We start from the raw sequence: 23395 nt of genomic DNA on the forward strand, positions 1-23395 counted from the left end.
CTTTTTCATGAAGGGTTTTTTTAAGTCATTTTTCAATGACACGAAAATATAAACGCGCCCTTCATAAACAATTGACCTTGTCCACCGTAAGGTAATGTGATTACGAAAAACCAAACAACTAGAACACTATTTTCATTTTGCGTGAACTTGTTGATTTTAAAATAAGTTAAATTAGTTTACGGCAACAGAATGCATTTAAATTTAAAATTATACAAAATAGTTATGCCTTGCTTGAAAAAATCGCCTGATTTAAGAAAAATTAACAAAAATAGCGAAAGTCTAATTCTAAGTTTCGTAAAATAAAACGAACATTCGTTGTCTAAAGTTTCGAATTACGAAACCGAGGAAGACTGAAAACTGAGAAAACACGTTCTATTGAAACATTACACGTGCAGACTAAATTAATAAAGGAAAGATGCTTGCTTGTATTTTCGTCTCCAAAGCCTGAATTAGAGCGTAAAGTAATAAATCAAAGTTTTTGTTCTTACTACGTTGGAAAATAAACTCTGGAGCAGGTGGTGAAATGATAAATGCAGTTTTTTTTGAACCAGCAGTTGTGCAGTATTATGATTAGTCGGGATTTTTCCTGCCAAGGGATGGAATATATTTAGCTTTTATTCTAAAACTTTTGGCGACAGTTAATAAACCGCTTGGAAAAAATGAAATTATTTTTTTGGACATTTTTCGGTATAAGTTGGTATTCAGTGTAGAAATAATTGCTTTGCCAGCATAATGAAATCGGCGGTTGAAATTATATTTAGCAGAAGTAGAATCAGTTTGGTTAAGAGCTTTATCTTATAACTTTTTTAAAATAGTAGCGCCATCCAATGGCCAACAGTCGAATTAGCCCACCTAACCGTAAATATAAGCTGAACAAGCAGAGACTTCACCTGCTTTTCAGTTGTGTTTTGTATTTATTTGGAAAGACTCCTTCGATTATCGATCACGCCGCGCCATACAAGTCTCATATTGTCTAAAAAACGACAATAAAAAAAGAAACTAACATTGAAAGAAACACAATGATTAATGTTAATCAGAGAGCATATCAATACCAATATGCAAATATCATACGAATTTCTAAAATTGCTTTATCCACATGGGCACATCCTCATTACAAAACTAAAACTTTTGTCAGATTCTTTGGTTCCTTGTAATTTCAGCTATATTGATGTATAAAGAACAAACATGTCTTCACTTTGCTTATGGGATTAAGGAATATCAACTTATAACTTATAAGTTGCGGGTCGCTCAATGGCTTACAATGAAACGAAGAAGACAATTTCACGGCTCAATGTTCTTTCACACTGTGATAACGAAAAATTGTCCGCATTATTTGAAGTTGAAGGTTTCGCGGGTCAATTACTCTCCCCTATGAGCTATGTTTGAGTTTGAAACTATGTGTTGCCTCACCTCCGGTCAATGTAGTTTATCTTAATTATGTTAAGTTTTTATGTAGTTAACTAATTAAACAGTTCTAAAATCTCCTGCTTTTTTTAAGTTGTCTTCAGTCACTTTTTTGAAGGGAAATATAGGAATACAAGGCAAAGGCATTATTCAGTGTTCTATAAATAGTGACCTGCAATGAACACAAAACTCGAATAACCCCTTTTTGAATCTTGAAGATATTCAAATAAGCAGTACCACGGCCCTTTGTATTGCGTAAGATACTTTTTGGTGAAATATAGCGAAATAGAAGTACTTATTGGGAAAATTATCGAATACTTTAAAATTTTCATTATTTCTACTTGTGAAAGTAAATTCTCATGAATCATTTAGGCGCTATGTGTGACGAAAAACAGTTTACCGTCACCTCCAAAACAAACGGTTTTTATGAGATGACAGCTGACATATCGGTTCGACTCCTCTATATAGATTTCCTCCATCTGGCTTCCATAATTGGATTCTACTCTCATCAGTGTAAATAATATTTTATGTGTCCTGATCGTCTTAGGCCTACTTACAATGTTCGTTTTGAACTCGATTTCGTCTGGAATTAAGTATCAACAGTCGGCCATCCTCTCGCTGTTGCTCCCTTGAACTGGCCTTTATACAAAATTTCCAGACCCGTGATATCTTTTCAAAATGTTCGATATTGTAAACTGACCATTCATTATATACAGTTACAATTTGGAGAAGTCAGTCATTTTCTTGCTTGCTTGCTTCTCAAGTCATTTCTTCTTTTCATATACAATCTACGTAAATACATCTGCTCTCGAATGAGAATTCCCCAATTGTTAATAGATTTCTGGTGTTCCGATCAATATTTTTAATCTTTCGTCTTAACCAGATGCCAAATGCAAAAACAATATTGCTGTTACCTAATTTCTTGCACTTAACTATGTTTTTAACACATTTTCTTTTTCATGCCTTCATTGCCGAATTCTGTTTCTTGTTTAATGACATTCCAGTAGCCTGGCCGATTAGTAAAGTAGCCCTTTTCGGAGATGATATGACCTTGGCATATTGAGACCCTCAAATGGATAGTCTTACACGAAAAATGGAACAAAATATTTTAATCCTCCGAGTTATAGCTGGTATAGGGTTACGGGAGTGGTGCAAGGGATTGTATCCATACACTTTTATCAATGCATGACTGTTATATGCAAGATAAAATAGCAAAAACTGTGATCGTATCGCAGAGACACGTGATTACAACACCAGTCAATGGTAATGGGGCTATACACATGCAGGCAAGTCCGTGCGCAAGTGTGTCCAGATAAGTCCGCGAGCGAATTGCGGCCACGCACTATTCAGGTAAACGTCGAGGTTCATTAGTTGGTGGGGCCTGCTGCTGTGCGAAATATGAAGTTGGCCTTAGCACTTGTTCTAAAAATCAGACACAATCTGATTCGCTTTGAGCCGCGCTTGGAACTGAACGCGTAGTGAGTTTTGACACATACACATTCTCACTTACTCGCGTGTCTCGACCTGTACAGGCAAGTCTTAACACTTGCCTGCATGTGTATAGGCCGGTTATGACGTAAAAATTGACTTTTTCTGACTTGGACTTTCTTGCAATGAATCCTTCCACTTTGCTCCCAATTTTTAAAATTAATCCCCCATTGTACACAAGGTCTTGTAAACTTAAAATCAAGTAGTACTTGGTTGGCAGAGCTTTATATAGTGTTCATGAATTTTTGGATCCTCCAAAAGAAATATGGGTAGTAGACCGAGTAGACCTCTACCTCATCGGATGCCTGAATTAAACTCCGCTTACATCGAAACCTGTTTTTTGGTGTCTTATGTATTTGAATGCAGGTGTATTTGATGTCTTTAGTTTTCATTGGCTTTTATTTTACAATGATGTTGTATTTTTATCTTATGACTTATGTAAAATAATAATGTTTATACATGAAAAAAGAAATTTCAAAGTCAAAATATTTGTATGACTCAGTTAGATCTAAATTTATTATTGTTGTCTTTTCGTCCGATGCTATATTTTGACTTTGCTCATCTTGCATTACATTACTGTAGCACACTGGTCAAGTTGAAATTCCATCTTCATATCGTCACTGAATTTTTTCACTATCGTAAGTGTGTGGTTTTCGACTTTAGTGAACAACTTAAAATCGTCGTTTATACAATAGATTATTTATTTCAGTGTATTCATCGATGTGTTGTTATTATTATAATTATTAATTTATTTACCTGGTGGGTAAGTTTTCGTTAGTCCGCTCTTCGCTATCCTATAATTCTAGCATTCGATCGGAAATTGACAGTACAGCACGATGACCGTAACAAGTATCGGAAAATTATGCGGTATCAGCAAATCGGTTATTGGATTTTCCGAATCTTTAATTATTGGCTTATTTATCGTGGGGACATGTGGCCTTTCGACAAATCATTTGCGACGCGGACGAATTTGGTAGAACGCACACCGAATCATAAAATATTGAGTGTTGCGACGCCGGAACTGGCGATCCAAACAATGCTTTACTTTTAAAGTAATCAATGTCTGTCACTGACTTTTTTTACGCATCGAATGTCCCAACGATAGAGCAAACCCAATTAACATTTTGCGCAGTTGAAGGTTTTACTATAAGGTTTTTATAGATTTAGAAATAAAAAAAGTACATAATAAATAAATAATCTGTCAAAAAAATTATACGCCAACATCAGCAAACAAAACGAGAACAACGGTTTTCTCAGATAGATATTCAGTCAAGACAAAGATAAACGACAATGATAAATGGTAAATAATAGTATTGGAACAGGCAAAGTAAGCAAAGACAAGAAGAAAAACTTAAGAAATTTACACATATCTGTTGAACAAACAAAAGATACACAAATAAAATCTTACAAGACGATGGCTGTACCAACCGTCTTTTACATTGGTGAAACAAGGACGACAACGAAAAAAGAGGAAAGTAGCACAAGCACAAGAAATGAAATTTTTATGAAGATTGGTAGGTTGCAAAAAACTGGACAAACTAAAAAGTAGAGATATGAGAACGGAATATTTAAAATAAATGAGAAAATAAAGGAAAATAAAAGTAAATGGAAAAAACACGCAGAACGGATTCACAGTCACATTTTATCAATAAGAAGAGATATTGCAATAGGCAGTGCCGAATCCCTGAAGTAAAGAACAAGAAGAGAAATTCCAATACTGATAGAAATATATTGTATTTATCAATTATTTTTAGGTAGTTCGACAATAGGTAAAAAAAAATTAAATCTCTATTTTCATGAACAAAAGTCATTTGTCAGTTGCTGACACAGCTTATCTTATCTGACAGCTCGAAATGCTGCTAGACAAGTTAATAGTGATTTTTGGGACGTCAATGAATACAGAAACCGCATTCAAAATTGTAGGTTTCTATTTAATGCTCCCGTCGATGGAATTTCATAAAAGCAAATTTGGCAATGAATACCACTTCATTGAATGGATCATTTCATTTAACGCGTATCGGATTGTAGAGGCTAATTTAACTTCTATGGTCTATGTATATGTGAGTTGATTTTTTATGTGCATTTAAATTTGCAATTTTTATACATTTAAAAGGAATTGAAATTAATTTCTATTTACGGCCAGGTTAATGGCGAGCGTAGGCCATAATACTGTAGATAACTGTTAAGTCTTAGAATCTGTTTCAATCTGTTCAATATGTAAAAAATACCCTTAATTTTCCCAAATTAAAAATGATTTAATCTGAAATGGAATTGTAAGTTCAATTTTTCAAAGCAATACTATTCACAAATGTTCTGTGCGTGTCAAACGGATTTTGTCTTTTTTCGATCGAAGATGTTGAGAGATATCATTTTCTTGGAAGGTTGTGCAAAAATGTGTTGTGTGGTTTTAACATTATTTCATATAAGAGCAGATGTTAGTTTTCAGTTAAGCTCTGAAGAAGTCAACAATGGTTCTCGAAACATCAACAAGTTGGATTCATCAACAACTGACACAAGAGGAATTCAGAAGATTTTTCAATAATATCTTTTTACATTTCTGATTTACAGCATGTTTTAATTTCTTCGCACACAATCGAATAAGGTGTTCAGCATAAGTAGTTTTATTGCATTCAATAACCCGAAACCATTTATCTCTGAGAGCACTATACCCTGCTTCCATTAAGTGGACACTCACTCGATAACTTTTGTTTTTAACTTGTAGTCTTGTCTTGTAGCATATTCATTAATTATTGTATTTATGTTTAAAAATTAAGATATTGTATAGGAATTGTATTTGCATTTAGATGCACTTTGTGTTTCCCAAATAAATAATACAGAACAAACCAACATTGAAATGCTGATCTTCATCAAAAAGCAGAGAAAAATCAATAAGAGTTACAGACGCCCTAGAAAAATGTAACATTGCTTACGAGAGATTCCGTTAAATTTGGAAAAAATCGGAGTAATTTCCTAAAGCTTTAATTTAATAAAAAATAATTGTTCATTGCGTAAGAATAATCGTAGAAAAACCTGTCACCATACAATTTTGTGTATCAACATCTCCAAACATTCTGTATATCTTGCTGGGAACTTTCGTTACAATTGATAATAGAACAGAACAGAAGTTATGATTAGCATATCCCCCTCCAAAATCTTTACACTCATATAGGCACAATTGTATTGAAATCTGTGCATTTTACCCTGTGCTTGATTGATTGGCCCTGGCCCAGATCTAAAAAAAAATCACCAGACTATGTTCCTTCCTCCATATCTCTTATATTGTCTACCATCAGAATTACCACCACTTTCAGGACTCCATAGAACCGTATTTCATTTTTCCGCATTCGGGTCATTCTATACTTCTTTGAGAGAAGCGATTTTTAACAGCATCTCTTTCATATGAACCGCCGTTAGTAGAGAAACAAAGGGACTTCGCCCAACATAACCTAACTTTTTTGACCCCGAGGAGGGTGTTCTTCTTCTTCTCCCTCTTCGTCTTGCGTCCTGGCCGTTCGCCCACGGGTCACTCGCCCACGGACCACTCGCTTACTGGGCCCCGGCCATTGGCCGTTTGCGCATGGGCCATTCGCCCACGGACCACTCCCCCCCTTAAAGATAATCCACACAAGAATATACAATAGATGTGAGAGAGACATAAGCCCCACACAGTTCGATTTCAGACAGGGTTTTGGTACAAGAGAAGCACTTTATAGCTTAACTGTCCTACTTCACAAATGCAGAGACCTGCAGAGATGTCTTCCTCTGCTTTATAGATTACCAGAAAGCGTTCGACTGTGTTAATCATTCATAATTAATGAGATTGCTGCAATAAATGTTCGATAGATGAGAATGATCTTAAAATCATAAAGAACCTTTATACGAATCAAATAGCATCCGTGAGAGTACGACAGGATTTTAAACCATATTTCCCAATCGAAAAAAGTGTAAGACAGGGATGTGTTCTGTCCCCCCTCCTTTTTAATCTTTACTCTGAAACGATTTTCAATAGGTTGAAGATGGAATCAAAATCAACGGACAGACTGTTAATAACCTTATCGATGATGATGATACAGTCATAATAGCCGACAGCCAAGAAGCGCTGCAATGACTAACAGATAGAATAAACACTTAAATAGAACGACTGAGACTTAAAATCAATATAGACAAGACGAAGGCGATGGTGGTTAGCAGAACGCGTAACATGCAATTAAATATAAGAGTAAAAAACAAGAACATCCAAAACTGAATATCTAGATCCAGATTTGGAGATACGTAGCAGGATTGAGCAAGCCAGAACAGCATTCATTAATATGAGAATCTTGCTAAGCAACAGTGGACTTAACTTAACGCTTCGATATCGCTTTGTAAAATGTTACATTTACTCCGTACTGATAAATGGTGTAGATATCTGGACCATAAAGGCCAACGTGATGAATCGAGGAGGCCTTTGAAATGTGGATATTAGAAGACTACTCAAAATTCCCTGGATAGATCACACAACAAAGTTTGAAGTATTTAGTCGAATGGAGATATATTTCGAAATTCCGTGTACCAGTTTTTAAAACTTATAATGGAAGGAAAGATAGAAGGAAAACGAGGCATCGGAAGGAAAAAACACTCATGGCTAAAAAAACAAATGATTGGACAAATCTCAATACGCACGCACTCTTTAGAGCCACACAAGATCGAGAGGAGTATGCCAGTATGCATTCAGACACGCCGCTAATATAGCTTCTTATCAAGTCATACAAAATGTAACGTTTGTTACGTCTTTTATGCAATTAGGGATTTTAGGCTCGAAATAAGTATAACAACTTTTCATAATACGTGTTCTAAATTATTCAGTCTTGATTCTACAGTGCAAATATCGTTCAAAAATATTTTTTATTATGCCCAATTGCCGCTATTTTTCAACTGATTTCAGGCAAAAAGGTGTAGAGTTATTTAAGACAGTGAAAAAAGTTTCAAAGTTTTTGCATACCGGGTCTCCAGTATAAGATACAGCGTCCCTTAAATGGAAGAACAGTAGCGTATGTAGATGCGAAAAAATAAAAAATGTAGGCCTTGCATATTGCTTACGGCCGAAATCATCTTTTGCTTTTCTCTTAAGCGTCATATTGAATTTCCTCATTTTCAAAATCCTCTTTAAAATTCTTTTTAATTATGGGTAACACATGGTCAAGATAAATGCGGAAAAATAACTATATAAAATCGCTGCTTTTATTTCCCATCAAGTTGGCCATGGCAGCGTATCCAGGTGATTCCTAATTATTGTCAACAGTCAGTGTCCGTTGTATGAAGTTAATAATTTATGAGTTTTAAATCCAAGTCAGAAACATCTCGTAAAAATTTGAGCTTAACAAAGTATTCAAATTAAAAACGAAATCTGAGAACAATTTAGCATTGAAGTAACCAGCACAATGGCAGCAAATCGTTTAATCAACGGCAGTAGAGAAACAAAGGGACTTCTCCCAACATAACCTCACTTTTTTGACCCCGAGGAGGGTCTTCATCTAATTCTCTTTGCGTCCTGGCCATTCGCCCACGGGCCGTTCGTCCATATCCTGTTAGTCCATATGCCGTTCGCCCATGGGCCGTCCACCCATGAGCCGCTCGCCCATGGACCGCCCGCCCATTGACCGTCCGCCCATGGACCGTTCGCCCATTGGCCGTTCGTCCATGCGCCGTTTGCCCATGGGCCGTTGGCCCATTGGCCATCCGCCCATGGGTCGTTCACCCATTGGCCGTTCGCACATTGGACGCCCGCCCATGGGTCGTTCGCCCACTGGGCCTTGGCCATTGTCCGTTCGCCCATGGACCATTCGCCCACCGACCAATCGCCCCGGGGCCCCCGCTGGTAGGGTCCCCCTGCGACCCCCCCCCCCCGCCCCCCCGTCCAAAAGCATCTCGGGGCCGCCTAACCAAACCGTCATCCGTGGTGCCAACCAAAACCCGTCCGTCGTTGAATGGTCACTTTAATGCCGAGCTAATTATGTACCGCCGGTTTTCCCCGGTTCCGTCCCGTTGCTGCTAGATGTCGCGCGCGCGCTCTCTCGACAGTATTCCTATCAGCGGCTGTGTCACCGCGAGGCGCCCCCCCCCAGCAGGTGACGGAGATGCTAGGACGGGATGACGCGGTGATCGGGAGTATAGGATCGACGGTAAACAAGTCGAGTGACTTATACCCAGTGTCTTAATAATCAGGTACACCCAGTGTGTCCAAGTTTAATTAAAGAAAACTATATACAATAACAAATATTTATCGAGGAGGGTCTTCTTCTTCTTTTTGCGTCCACTTTGTCGGCCATCCCGGTGTTCCTGTTGTTGACGTTCTTGTTCCCGTTCTTTCAAGAAATCTATATAGGAAGTACACTCCTCACCGTCTTGCTCTGTCGACCACCCACCCTGCTGGATGCGCCAACATAATGTGTGTGAAAGTTACACACACATACCAACATTCACATTTCTACTTATTGTCATTTAAAAGACATTAAAAACACTATATACTTCAATTTAATTTGATTATTTTTGCAAAGTAAAAACGCGGATTATTGTCAAACGGACAAACCGTGTTTTTTCTAGAACAAACAAGAAACAAAAGTCGCATTGCGTATAAAACACATTTTTTAAACAAAACTTTCAGTAAGTGACGTAAGTAAATTCACATTTCTATTCCCTGTCATTTAAAAGATATTAAAAAACACTATATACTTCAATTTAATTCGATTATTATGCAACGTAAAAAAGTGGATTATTATAATATAAAAACAGGTAGGAACTGACCAAAAAAAGTGATCATTGTTTTTTGTTATTCACAAATCACTGAGAAAATTAACGAAAACTGAAACCCACAAAAACAAAACAAAAAAAGACTCGCACTGTATTAGGGTAAATTAAAATCATAAAACTTATCAGTTGTAGAGTCATAGGGAAATAGATATCGCACTTGACATTGCACTGAATATAGTCTACAATACACATTAAATGTATTTATTCACATGTTCTCCCTTCCATGGTTAAATTTAAAATTAAAAATTGACTTAAAAATCGAAAGGCACAAACGCCTATTTGAATAAACACGATGAACGTATGTTGTCACCAGAGAGCCATGCAGGTGGGAGTCTCAAGGTCCACGTGCTCAGACGGGAACGACTTGAGACACAACCGCTTCGGACGAGCAGTCTGCCGCATGCAATGTTAAAGCGTGTCGACTTTCACATGACGTAATTTGGCAAAAAAAAATTAACACCCAACAAAATTACTGATAGCACACGCATATATAATTTGCGCCTTACAATCAAAAGCTATCCATCCGCCCACTAGGATATTGCCGCACCGTAGTCTCTTACATGCGGTTGCGAGGCATTGACATTGCAAAATTAATTCCAGATAAGGTGGAATATATTAAAAAATTGTATCTAATAGCACATTCAATCTTTAAACAAATCCCTTTTAGATTGATAAACACTTTTCAAGATAGGCATGGAGTAATAATTTTGTAAATCGGATCGCAGTTAATGGTAGACACGTACACAAAGATATAATTAAATAGAATTAAATATGACCCAGAGGCAGATTATTTACCAGTTAGTTTATAAAATTAAAAAGAAAAGCAACAGGAATCAGGTTAAAACAAACTATTTATTAACACATTAAACATCCTTTATTGGCAGTGGAAAAAAATAATAAAAGTAATTCTATTGCAGGTAATAAGCGAAAACTATTAAGGGCTTCCGGTCATTTTTATATTAAATATGCCCAAAATATAATGAAAAAATCAAAATATTTCATGCATTTTTTAAATAAAAACTTGAGGAGGCTGCCAGACGTGAACTGAGCCCTTAAGCGCACCTCATTCGATTTTTAGGAAAAAAACGATATTTCAAATCAAAACCTATAAAACACATTTATAATCAAGCGGAGATAGTTTCTTCTTCCATAATCGAATAGTGACCCCACGGTAACGTTTCTACTGACGACTTTGATCTTCTTTTCGGATACTGTGTGCAACTCCAGTTTGCTCGCTCTTATTAAATTCTGCGATATGTTTTTTTCAGCGAAATTTTGCAAACAATCAACGAAATCTTGAAAAGTTATCTTAGTTTTGATGAAGGATTTTTTAACTCCTTTGATCCCCTTCGTTACACCCAAGTTTTTAAATACACGTTCAAATGCTTCTCGATCTGTTTCTGCAGCCATCAGTTCTTGTTTTGCGGACTCCTCTTCTTCCGGTGTCTTATATAGTTTTGTGGCGTACATTTTAGCTCTAAGTCCGATAAAATGAAACATAATTCGCCCATTATTCTCACCCTTCATCATACCCAGAACCTTTTTATTGACTGTGGGTATACCGTACGGATTATCCTCCGCATAGTCCGATGTATCAAAATACCGGAAACAATCCTTTTTTAAAATCTCGTACGGGTCTATGGATAATATCTCGTATACAAGAGAATCCGTGTCGGTATATAAAACTCGGGAATTGGAAAATCTTTCTTGAATGTAGTTGTAGTGAAAGTCATAAATTGTTGTCTTGGCTATCTCCATAATTGACATCCCAACGTAGATAGGTTTGTTAAAATATATTTCAGATTTTTTTAATTCAATAAGAACGAGGTTTTTTCTAATTATAGTTGCACTTTTAAATTCGGGTCGCGCAATCAGAGCTTCCGCACCGTAGCGATCTTCCCACTTTTTCACAAGCTTAACGTTGGAATGGTTCCCTATGTTTTCCATTGTTTTTCCAAACACAGCATTGATCATCAATTTAAACAAGTTCTTTTCAAACTCGTTTTTGGCAGCCTGACGTAGTGCAATGTTTAGGTCGATATAGGCCTTTAACCAAGGCGACTGGCTGAACGAGATGGCTCGATGTACCTTTCTTAAGTTAGCTCCCAGTTGTAGCGCCTGTTTCAGATTACGATAGTGAATGACATACTCCTGCTTGCCGTATAAGGTAGTCAGTAATTTTTGATTTTCGGATCCTGGAGGGCAGCGATATTCGGGACATGGAGGTAAATCTGCAAATTTGTCGTGCAAATCCTCGGGTATTTCCAAATCGACCTCCAAGATGTAGCCGACGTCCGACTCGTTGGATATATTTAAAATGTCAAGATTTTCGATTTGCTGTTCATCCAACCAATTAAAACCTCCGTACGGTAGGTATTGAGACATTGCCCACCCGTATTGGTTATTGACGTCGAAATACATCAAGTATTTATCAACTTTGGAGAGATCGTAGCTGTGCATATATTTGTTGTTGGCTTCCGCGTATCGTTTGAATCACTGACTAAGGCCTCCTCGCAGTGAGTAAATCGAGTTTTTCCTTCAATTTATACAATATGCAGCTCCACGCGTATCCCGGCAGTGTGTACGCATGTGCAGGATCAAATCCATAGGCCTTATGTGACGTTTCTCGAAACCTCTCAAAAACGTCTGCCAAGAGCAGGATGTTCGTCTTCATATAAAGTTCAGAATAATCCTGCAAATTTCGACATCCAAGCTTCTCCCAGACTTCCTGAGCACGTTTGCAATCTTTTTTGGTCAACGGTTTGTCATCCAATATGTTATAAAATGCGGAAATAGGAGGCAAAACAGTTTCTTTCAACGTATTCTATCCATTCATATAATCGTAGGGGAAAACGCCTTTTTGTTTCAATATATTGGCTTGCTCCTCCGACAATTCACTAAATTCGAGCTCCAGTATTGGATATTCCGTTAAATTAGCCGCCAGCTTATCCAGGCCACTCGACATAAATCGAAAAGTGTCGATGAATCGGAATTTCACCGGGTTGTCATTTAGGTGCCACGTAAAGGAAATATACTTTCCCTTTTTTACAGGTAGCAAGTCGATCGACCCATCACATTTGGCTAGAGCTTTTATTATTATATTTCCGTCATACGACGAAAGATTATGAAATACTACGGGAACGGTGTGGCCATTCCTAAATTGGAGATTACAATTTTCGTGTGCGGGTCCCCTGTATTTCCCAGTCAGGTGACAATGGTCTCGAACTTTTTTGTCGTCTTTTTCAAACGCCTTCTCGCATATGTGCTACAATTTAGACTTGTAAAATTCCATTTTTTGTCCAGCTGTTAGTTCATCCATTGATATATCACATAAGAATACCGTCTCAATGTTCTCAGCTAATTGCTCCATTTCATTGCACAACCATTCCGCACAATCCTCTCCCGTGTACGACCGATAATATGAAAGGGAGTCGTCATATGAACATTTAAAATAATAGCTCAGAGATTATGGAACATGGCGCTGATACTTCTCGGTGTCGGATTCTGATTTATCACATTCGGGAACCAAAAAACACTCCGTGTCGGCATAAACAATGAAAGGAACCTTCTCTTTGTACTTAAAGTCCTTGAATTGAACAAAATTCTTGCCCTCTTCGGGAACCCTCGGAATTTCCAAATTTTTGTTTCTCTTCTCACAATCATTGGCGTGCTTCGCTAGCTTGTCCTCGGAATGAAAATAATGCAAGCAACGCTCACAAAAATATTGTTATTATTGTTATTCGTTGACCATATCTTGTAGATTGCAAGAGCCACGCACCCAACTGTAAATTAGCAAATAACTTACAAGCAATTCCTGTTCATACAAAAGAAAAGATTCATATATTTAGTAATTAATATGTCAACCCGTTCAAGAAATATAATGGGCATACTAATAGATGTTTCTCAATATGGAGTCATTGATAAGCATAGCATAAAATGTAAACGGATGAGTTCAATGGATCCGGTGACTCCGCTCGATAGTCTCGGCATTTTCATTTTATGAAAATGATGATATTTTGGGTATTAAGGGTTCTGATGTAAAAAACAAGATTGATTTACCATTTTTTGAGTTTAGCAATAATGATCTATAAAAATTATTGTGGTTTCTTTATAGGATGCTGCTATATTAACGTTTGATGTCAACGGAACTTTTACTTTTGTTTAGTTTGCCAAAGTTAAATTTTGTGATACTTTAAATAAACGATTTGGCGTAAATAAATTTTATGCACGTGTCGTTGGGCCGATTTATTTTAAAGAATCCGTGTTACTACCCAACAGTTCACAAAAATCTTCTATCAAAGGGCAGGACCACACAATAGCGTTCAGTGCTACGTCCGTCCAAAGTTTACCTTACAGGACACTCAAATTGGGATTTTCAGTTTTGCTCTAGCTTTTAGAGTTGTAGTACATGTGCGGCACAGTGAAAAAAATGTCTTTGGTCGAAGCGCTTATTGGAGCCATTAGAGCTTTGTTGGCTCTTTTATTGACTTCTCCTAAAAATGATGGTGTCGCTCAGGGTATGAAAGAATATACTCAAGCGATAAAAAGAATCCAAAAGGAAATGCGGACTATGAAAACGGTGGGAGAAAAACAACGTCTGGTAGCTCAAATAGTCCAAGTTAAATCGTTTCGGCGTCAATTTAAAAGAATGCTGAAGAGAGGTTCCGGAAGTAGACCCGTAACTGCAAGAGATCGCGTTCACTGGGATGATGTTAATTCAACATTTGAATCGCGCATCAGGACTGGCGTCATAACTAACCTTCAACATAAGGACGTGCAGAGTTTCCTCCAAGACTGTTTCGCACTATTTCGACGACGTGTCAACAACGCGCTGAAAACGGACCAGGCCGTTAAAATAAACGCTGTCTTCGGGGGAGAATTTCAAATTCAAATGACTGATCAAATCCAGACAGAAATTAAATACTTTACAACTTCGAACGCAGCAATCTACAAAGATACTAATTTAGAACAATGGTTTGAGAGAAACGTTGTCTTGCCAATTAAAACCCAATTAGAGGAGTTCCAAGAAAAAGATTCCGGATGGGCTTTGAAGAAAATCCTAAATTTAATGTTCAATATCAACAAGTTTAATCAACTTCACGCCGGAAATTACCTGAAGTTACCGGAGTCGGTAGCAAGAAAACAGGCTTGTATTAACGTGGAAAATTCTGATGAAATGTGCTTTGCCTGGGCCGTGGTTTCTGCTCTGTTTCCTGCTCCCTCAGAATTCACTAACAGGATTTCGTCTTACCCCCCTCTCCAGTCTGTTTTAAATCTTAAAGGTGTCCAGTTTCCAATGACATTGCGGCAAATTCCAAGATTCGAAGGTCAAAATAATGTTTCGGTGAATGTTTATATGCTGCTGAAAAAATCATCAAATGGGTTTAAAGTTGTTCCTGCTTATCTGACCAAAGATAAAAAGGTCAAACACGTTAACCTACTACAGATACAAAGACAGTATTTTACCGAAAAAGACCGCTTCGATTTTACGCCCGTTACGTACCATTATGTATGGATCAAAAGTATGTCTCGACTTTTATCATCCCAACTTTCGAAAGATCATTATAGAAAATATTTTTGTGAGCGTTGCTTACACTATTTTCATTCCGAGGACAAGCTAGCGAAGCACGCCAATGATTGTGAGAAGAGAAACAAAAATTTGGAAATTCCGAGGGTTCCCGAAGTGGGCAAGAAATTTGTTCAATTCAAGGACTTTAAGTACAAAGAGAAGGTTCCTTTTATTGTTTATGCCGACACGGAGTGTTTTTTGGTTAGTTTTGGTACACGGGAGAGGATTGTGCTGAATGGTTCTGAAATGAGATGGAGCAATTAGCTGAGAACATTCAGACGGTATTCTTATGTGATATATCAATGGATGAACTAACAGCTGGACAAAAAATGGAATTTTACAAGTCTAAATTGTATCACATATGCGAGAAGGCGTTTGAAAAAGACGACAAAAAAGTTCGAGACCATTGTCACCTGACTGGGAAATACAGGGGACCCGCACACGAAAATTGTAATCTCCAATTTAGGGATGGGCGCACCGTTCTCGTAGTATTTCATAATCTTTCTTCGTATGACGGAAATATAATAATAAAAGCTCTAGCCAAATGTGATGGGTCGATCGACTTGCTACCTGTAAACAAGGAAAAGTATATTTCCTTTACGTGGTTTCTAAATGACAACCCGGTGAAATTCCGATTCATCGACAGTTTTCGATTTATATCGAGTGGCCTGGATAAGCTGGCGGCTAATTTAACGGAATATCCAATACTGGAGCTCGAATTTAGTGAATTGTCGGAGGAGCAAGCCAATATATTGAAACAAAAAGGCGTTTTCCCCTACGATTATATGAATGGATGGAATACGTTGAAAGAAACTGTTTTGCCTCCTATTTCGGTATTTTATAACATATTGGATGACAAACCGTTGACCAAAAAAGATTACAAACGTGCTCAGGAAGTCTGGGAGAAGCTTGGATGTCGAAATTTGCAGGATTATTCTGAACTTTATATAAAGATGAACATCCTGCTCTTAGCAGACGTTTTTGAGAGGTTTCGAGAATCGTCACATAAGACCTATGGACTTGATCCTGCACATGCGTACACACTGCCGGGATACGCGTGGAGCTGCATATTGTATAAATTGAAGGAAAAACTCGATTTACTCACTGCGAGGAGGCCTTAGTCAGTGATTCAAACGATACGCGGAAGCCAACAACAAATATATGCACAGCTACGATCTCTCCAAAGTTGATAAATACTTGATGTATTTCGACGTCAATAACCAATACGGGTGGGCAATGTCTCAATACCTACCGTACGGAGGTTTTAATTGGTTGGATGAACAGCAAATCGAAAATCTTGACATTTTAAATATATCCAACGAGTCGGACGTCGGCTACATCTTGGAGGTCGATTTGGAAATACCCGAGGATTTGCACGACAAATTTGCAGATTTACCTCCATGTCCCGAACATCGCTGCCCTCCAGGATCCGAAAATCAAAAATTACTGACTACCTTATACGACAAGTTAAGCTAATTTAAGAAAGGTACATCGAGCCATCTCGTTCAGCCAGTCGCCTTGGTTAAAGGCCTATATCAACCTAAACATTGCACTACGTCAGGCTGCCAAAAACGAGTTTGAAAAGAACTTGTTTAAATTGATGATCAATGCTGTGTTTGGAAAAACAATGGAAAACATAGTTAACCATTCCAACGTTAAGCTTGTGAAAAAGTGGGAAGATCGCTACGGCGCGGAAGCTCTGATTGCCCGACCCGAATTTAAAAGTGCAACTATAATTAGTAAAAACCTCGTTCTTATTGAATTAAAAAAATCTGAAATATATTTTAACAAACCTATCTACGTTGGGATGTCAATTATGGAGATAGCCAAGACAATAATTTATGACTTTCACTACAACTACATTCAAGAAAGATTTTCCAATTCCCGAGTTTTATATACCGACACGGATTCTCTTGTATACAAGATATTATCCATATACCCGTACGAGATTTTAAAAAAGGATTGTTTCCGGTATTTTGATACATCGGACTATGCGGAGGATAATCCGTACAGTATACCCACACTCAATAAAAAGGTTCTGGGTATGATGAAGGATGAGAATAATGGGCGAATTATGTTTCATTTTATCGGACTTAGAGCTAAAATGTACGCCACAAAGCTATATAAGACACCGGAAGAAGAGGAATCCGCAAAACAAGAATTGATGGCTGCAGAAACAGATCGAGAAGCATTTGAACGTAAATTTAAAAACTTGGATGTAACGAAGAGGATCAAATGAGTTAAAAAATCCTTCATCAAAACCAAGATAAGTTTTGAAGATTTCGTCGATTGTTTGCAAAATTTCGCTGAAAAAAACATATCGCAGAATTTAATAAGAGCGAGCAAACTGGAGTTGCACACAGTATCCCAAAAGAAGATCGGGTTAAGTCCTTACGATGATAAACGTCGCATATCAAATTCGTCAGTAGAAACATTACCGTGGGGTCACTATTCGATTATGGAAGAAGAAACTGCCTCCGCTTGATTATAAATGTGTTTTACCGGTTTTGCTTTGAATTTCGTTTTTTTCCTAAAAATCGAATGAGGTGCGCTTAAGGGCTCAGTTCGCGTCTGGCAGCCTCGTTAAAAAACACGGTTTGTCCGTTTGAAAATAATCCGCGTTTTTACTTTGCAAAAATAATCAAATTAAATTGAAGTATATAGTGTTTTTAATGTCTTTTAAATGACAATAAGTAGAAATGTGAATGTTGGTATGTGTGTGTAACTTTGTGGCGCATCCAGCAGGGTGGGTGGTCGACAGAGGGAGACGGTGAGGAGTGTATTTCCTATATAGATTTCTTGAAAGAACGGGAACAAGAACGTCATCAACAGGAACACCGGGATGGCCGACAAAGTGGACGCAAAAAGAAGAAGAAGAAGAAGACCCTCTTCGATAAATATTTGTTTTTGTATATAGTTTTCTTTAATTAAACTTGGACACACCGGGTGTACCTGATTATTAAGACACTATGTAAAAGTCACTCGACTTGTTTACCGTCTATCCTATACTCCCGATGACCGCGTCATCCCGTCCTAGCATCTCCGTCACCTGCCGGGGGGGCGCCTCGCGGTGATACATCCGCTGATAGGAATACTGTCGAGAGCGCGCGCGCGCGACATCTAGCAGCAACGGGACGGAACCGGGGAAAACCGGCGGTACATAATTAGCTGGGCATTAAAGTGACCGTTCAACGACGGACGGGTTTTGGTTGGCACCACGGATGACGGTTTGGTTAGGCAGCCCCGAGAGGCTTTAGGACGGGCGGGCGGGGGGTTGTAGGGGGGCCCTGTGAGCCGGGGGGCGCAGGGGGGGACCCTACCAGCGGGCCCATGGGCGAACGGTCCATGGGCGGACGACCAATGAGCGAACGATCCATGGGCGGGCGGGCCATGGGCGAACGGCCAGGACGCAAAAAGAAGATGAAGGAGAAGACCCTCCTCGGGGTCAAAAAAGTGAGGTTATGTTGGGCGAAGTCCCTTTGTTTCTCTACTGCCGTTGATTAAACGATTTGCTGCCATTGTACTGGTTACTTCAATATACTTTGTTAAGCTCAAATTTTTACGAGATGTTTCTGACATGGATTTCTGGAACTTCATACAACGGACACTGACTGTTGGGAACTAAGGGCAGCGATTTTATATAGTTATTTTTCCGCATTTATCTTGACCATGTGTTACCCATGATTAAAAAGAATTTTAAAGAGGATTTTGAAAATGAGGAAATTCAATATGACGCTTAAGAGAAAAACAAAAGATGATTTCGGCCGTAAGCAATATGCAAGGCCTACATTTTTTATTTTTTCGCATCTACATACGCTACTGTTTTAAGGCACGCTGTATCTTATACTGGAGACCCATTATGCTAAAACTTTGCAACTTTTTTAACTGTCTTAAATAACTCTACACCTTTTTGCCTGAAATCAGTTGAAAAATAGCTGCAACTGGGCATAATAAAAAATATTTTTGAACGACATTTGCACTGTAGAATCAAGACTGAATAATTTAGAACACGTATTATGAAAAGTTGTTATACTTATTTCGAGCCTAAAATCCCTAATTGCATAAAAAACGTAACAAACGTTACATTTTGTATGACTCGATAAGAAGCTAAATTAGTGACGTGTCTGAATGCATGAATATTAGAAAGCTCTATCTTATAACCAACTAACTAACCTTCTTCTTATCCAATTAGTAGATTGGGCGACAGTTCTGGCATACTCCTCTCGATCTTGTGTGACTCTAAAGAGTGCTTGCGTATCGAGATTTGTCCAATCATTTGTGTTTTTTTAGCCATGAGTGTTTTTTCCTTCCGATGCCTCGTTTTCCTTCTATCTTTCCTTCCATTATAAGTTTTAAAAACTGGTACATGGAATTACGAAATATATCTCCATTCGACTAAATACTTCAAACTTTGTTGTGTGATCTATCCAGGGAATTTTGAGTAGTCTTCTAAATATCCACATTTCAAAGGCCTCCTCGATTCATCACGTTGGCCTTTATGGTCCAGATATCTACACCATTTATCAGTATGGAGTAAATGTAACATTTTACAAAGCGATATCGAAGCGTTAAGTCCACTGTTGCTTAGCAAGATTCTCATATTAATGAATGCTGTTCTGGCTTGCTCGATCCTGCTACGTATCTCTAAATCTGGATCTAGATCTTCAGTTATCCAACTACCGAGATATCTGAGTTTGATGACCTTTTGGATGTTCTTGTTTTTTACTCTTATATTTAATTGCATGTTTCGCGTTCTGCTAACCACCATATTGATTTTAAGTCTCAGTCGTTCTATTTAAGTGTTTATTCTATCTGTTAATCGTTGTAGCGCTTCTTGGCTGTCGGCTATTATGACTGTATCATCATCATCGAGAAGGTTATCAACAGTCTGTCCGTTGATTTTGATTCCATCTTCAATGTATTGAGAGTAAACATTAAAAAGGAGGGGGGACAGAACACATCCCTGTCTTACACTTTTTTCGATTGGGAAATATGGTTTAAAATCCTGTCCTACTCTCACGGATGCTATTTGATTCATATAGAGGTTCTTTATGATTTTAAGATCATTCTCATCTATCGAAAATTTATTGCAGCAATCTCATTAATTATGAATGGTTAACACAGTCGAACGCTTTCTGGTAATGCAGGTCTCTGCATTTGTGAAGTAGGACAGTTAAGCTATAAAGTGCTTCTCTTGTACCAAAACCCTGTCTGAAATCGAACTGTGTGGGGCTTATGTCTCTCTCACATCTATTGTATATTCTTGTGTGGATTATCTTTAAGAAGAGTTTTAGGACCTGGCTCGGTAAGCTGATCATTCGGAATTGATCGCAGCTATTAGCGTTTGGCTTTTTTGGGATTGGTACAAAGATTGATTGAAGTCAATCCTGTGGTATTTGACCGGACCCATAAATGTCATTGAAAAGTTCTACCAAGGTGTCGATATTGTCTTCACTCAACATTGTTAGAACGTCTATGTATATGTCGTCTGGGCCTGGTGCTTTTTCCCATTTGCTCTGTTTGAGTGCCCTTACAACTTCTGACTTCAATATTTTAGGGGACGGTTCACTTTTATATTCACTTTCAGAGTTTCTTTCTTCTAGTGTTTTCTGAGTATAGTTGCTGTGTATAGTTTCTCCAATGTTGAAGCAGATCCTTGGAAATTCTCCATTTCTGTGCATCTGTATAGCAGCCATTGTTCTTTGACTTTGCGGATCTCTTTCCGTATTTGTCACAGGGTTGTATATCTGTATCTTTGGTTAATCAATAAAAAGTCGATTTTTTTTTACGATATTGTACCATGTATTCGCAATGATTAATTTTTCTTCTTGGCACCTCTTTCGTTACGACATCCGAAACCAAAATCACCATTCAACATTTTCAACGCGTCCTCGCCATACCTTCGCATTGAAATCTCCTATGATTATAAGGGTGTCATTCTTCTTGATCAGTTTCATTAACTCCTTGATCTCTTTGTACATTTGTTTCACTTCATTTTCGGGCTTGTCCAAGGTTGGTTCATAGGTTTGTATAATGTTAAGGTCAACAGGGTCGGCTTGGACTTGTAGTAGTGCTAGCCTATCTGAGAATGCCACGAAGCTTCTTATTGATTTGTTTGGTTCTGTGTTAACTAGAAATCCAACTCCGTTATAATGACGGGGTAGGTTGTTTCCTGAATAATATAGTGTCGCTTTTTCTTTGGTGCATTTACCGATGTTGGGCCATCTGATTTTGCTAAGGCCTATGATGTCCAGGTCGCATCTTTCCATTTCTTGTATTTCTTTTTTACCACTTTCGGGTGGTTCCTAGCATTGTTTTTCTTCGCGGAGATTCTTAGCACTCCTTGGCCACTTCAGGCCTGTCACGGACTAGGGGCCGTTGTTTGCGTTGTCTTTTTCATCCTTGTCTTTCTTGGGATGTCCTTGAGGACCTTTAATATGGTGGTTTCTCATTGCCTTCCGCATTCTTATGCCGTTGACATCTTTTTGTTCATCCACCTTTTAGGGACAGTTTCCCACCCTAAAAAAATAGTGTCCTGTCTCACTTATGCTCGTCCGCCCGCTATCCAGGGACCGTTGGCAAGGTGACTGGGGTCGCTTATTCCGGCGATAGCTCGGTTATTGTTTTTATATTAGCCCTAAATTCGTGGACTTCTGCCCGATCCACCGTTCCGAAACTCTGCTTCTCCGCCTTTCTGCCATTGTGGTCTTGACCCGTATCGCTGGGCAGGGGGTGTTATACCCCACAGAACTAGGTCCCAACCTTACTTAGGCATTTATTCACTCCGGCCTACTGAAGTGGTAGATGCCCACCCCCGCGTCGTGGGCGTGCCAGATTAGATTTACCCACGTGGGCGACAGAGAAGGTGACTCTGTGCTTCGTGAGGCAGGGGCAACTAACTATCCAACCATTAAAAATATGAACATTATTTAAAGTTTCCATTCTTTCACAGGACATTTCACATAAGCTAAACGAAGTAGTGTGGTTAGACATGAATTCTTATCGTTTACTCCTTTAGGTTTGGTTTTTCTATAAAATGAATCATAGTATTAAATTTTGTCCAATATCCCCCCTTAGACACCTTCGTATCTGCAGTTTAATTACATTTCCCGGTTATAAAAAAGAACTTTACTAAAAGTCCTTTTCTTGCAGGATTGTTTCACTTATTAATAAATATAAAATATTTGATTTTTGTCGGTCCTTTCATATCTTTAAAAGCTATGTCAGAAACATACTTTTTCAATAATAATATTATTTGTTTTCAATTTATTTTAAACATTTAAATATTCAGAGATTGTTTAGAAATTTTCTGTGTTCTTTACATTAATACATGTTTATGGTTATTTATTATACACACGATTAATAAGCGTCTCCATTTTTGTTCGTCGATTGTTTATATTTAAGCGCTCTGGTTTCTCTTTTCGATTGACTGACTAGCGAGCGTGGCGTCCGCTTTTATAGAACTTAGCGTCTGTTAGCGGTAGAGGTGGAACATTTGAGCCTTGTTTTTTTTTATTTTAAAGTACATACCATAGTAACGTACCAAATATTATTAATAATAATATTAATGGAGGATGCGATTTAACCGCAATAATTTCTCATTGCAGGAAAAAGCACTGGAGGGGTACTGTCAAAAAGTAAAAGAGTTCTGTCCATTAAAACCAGGTCCGCATGGTCCGAAAGGCGACCACGGGGAAAGAGGTTTGCCTGGATTACCTGGAATTCCTGGTGCTCAAGGTAAACCTCCGGCTGCTCCCACAACTTAGCATTTACTGATATAATCTCTTTCCGAAGGTCCTCCTGGGTTTCCTGGCGAAAAAGGAGACGCCGGTCGTCCAGGGAGGGACGGATTTCATGGGGAGAAAGGCGAGCAAGGTCGTTCCGGTCTGGACGGAAGAGTGGGTATACCAGGAGCTCCAGGTTTAGACGGACTACCTGGAAGGAACGGACACGATGGTATGCCAGGTAAAGACGGTTTACCCGGTAAGGATGGTAAAGACGGCATTAATGGTAAGCATAATTAGGTAAAAATTTGTAAATTTTAAAATAATATCATGATTTTCCCTGTTTCTAATATACAGCGTGGTGCAATAACTTTTGAAATATTTATATGGCAATCAACCATAGCGGTCAAAAATTTCACAT

The 23395-nt window shown here is 38.2% G+C and overlaps 1 protein-coding gene across 1 annotated transcript in view; it reads left to right on the forward strand.

Annotated features, from left to right (window-relative positions):
• LOC132706029 (uncharacterized) overlaps window positions 1-23395 on the forward strand; it is a 154168-nt gene that overhangs the window by 67756 nt on the left and 63017 nt on the right. Inside the window, exons 3-4 of the mRNA XM_060677082.1 lie at window positions 22858-22987; window positions 23045-23260. Of these exons, the coding sequence (XP_060533065.1) occupies window positions 22858-22987; window positions 23045-23260 (346 nt within the window). The remainder of the gene's footprint in view (window positions 1-22857; window positions 22988-23044; window positions 23261-23395) is intronic.

The sequence above is a fragment of the Cylas formicarius genome, unplaced genomic scaffold, assembly GCF_029955315.1.
Source record: "Cylas formicarius isolate icCylForm1 unplaced genomic scaffold, icCylForm1.1 PGA_scaffold_10__41_contigs__length_53128322, whole genome shotgun sequence".
Classification (NCBI taxonomy): domain Eukaryota; kingdom Metazoa; phylum Arthropoda; class Insecta; order Coleoptera; family Brentidae; genus Cylas; species Cylas formicarius.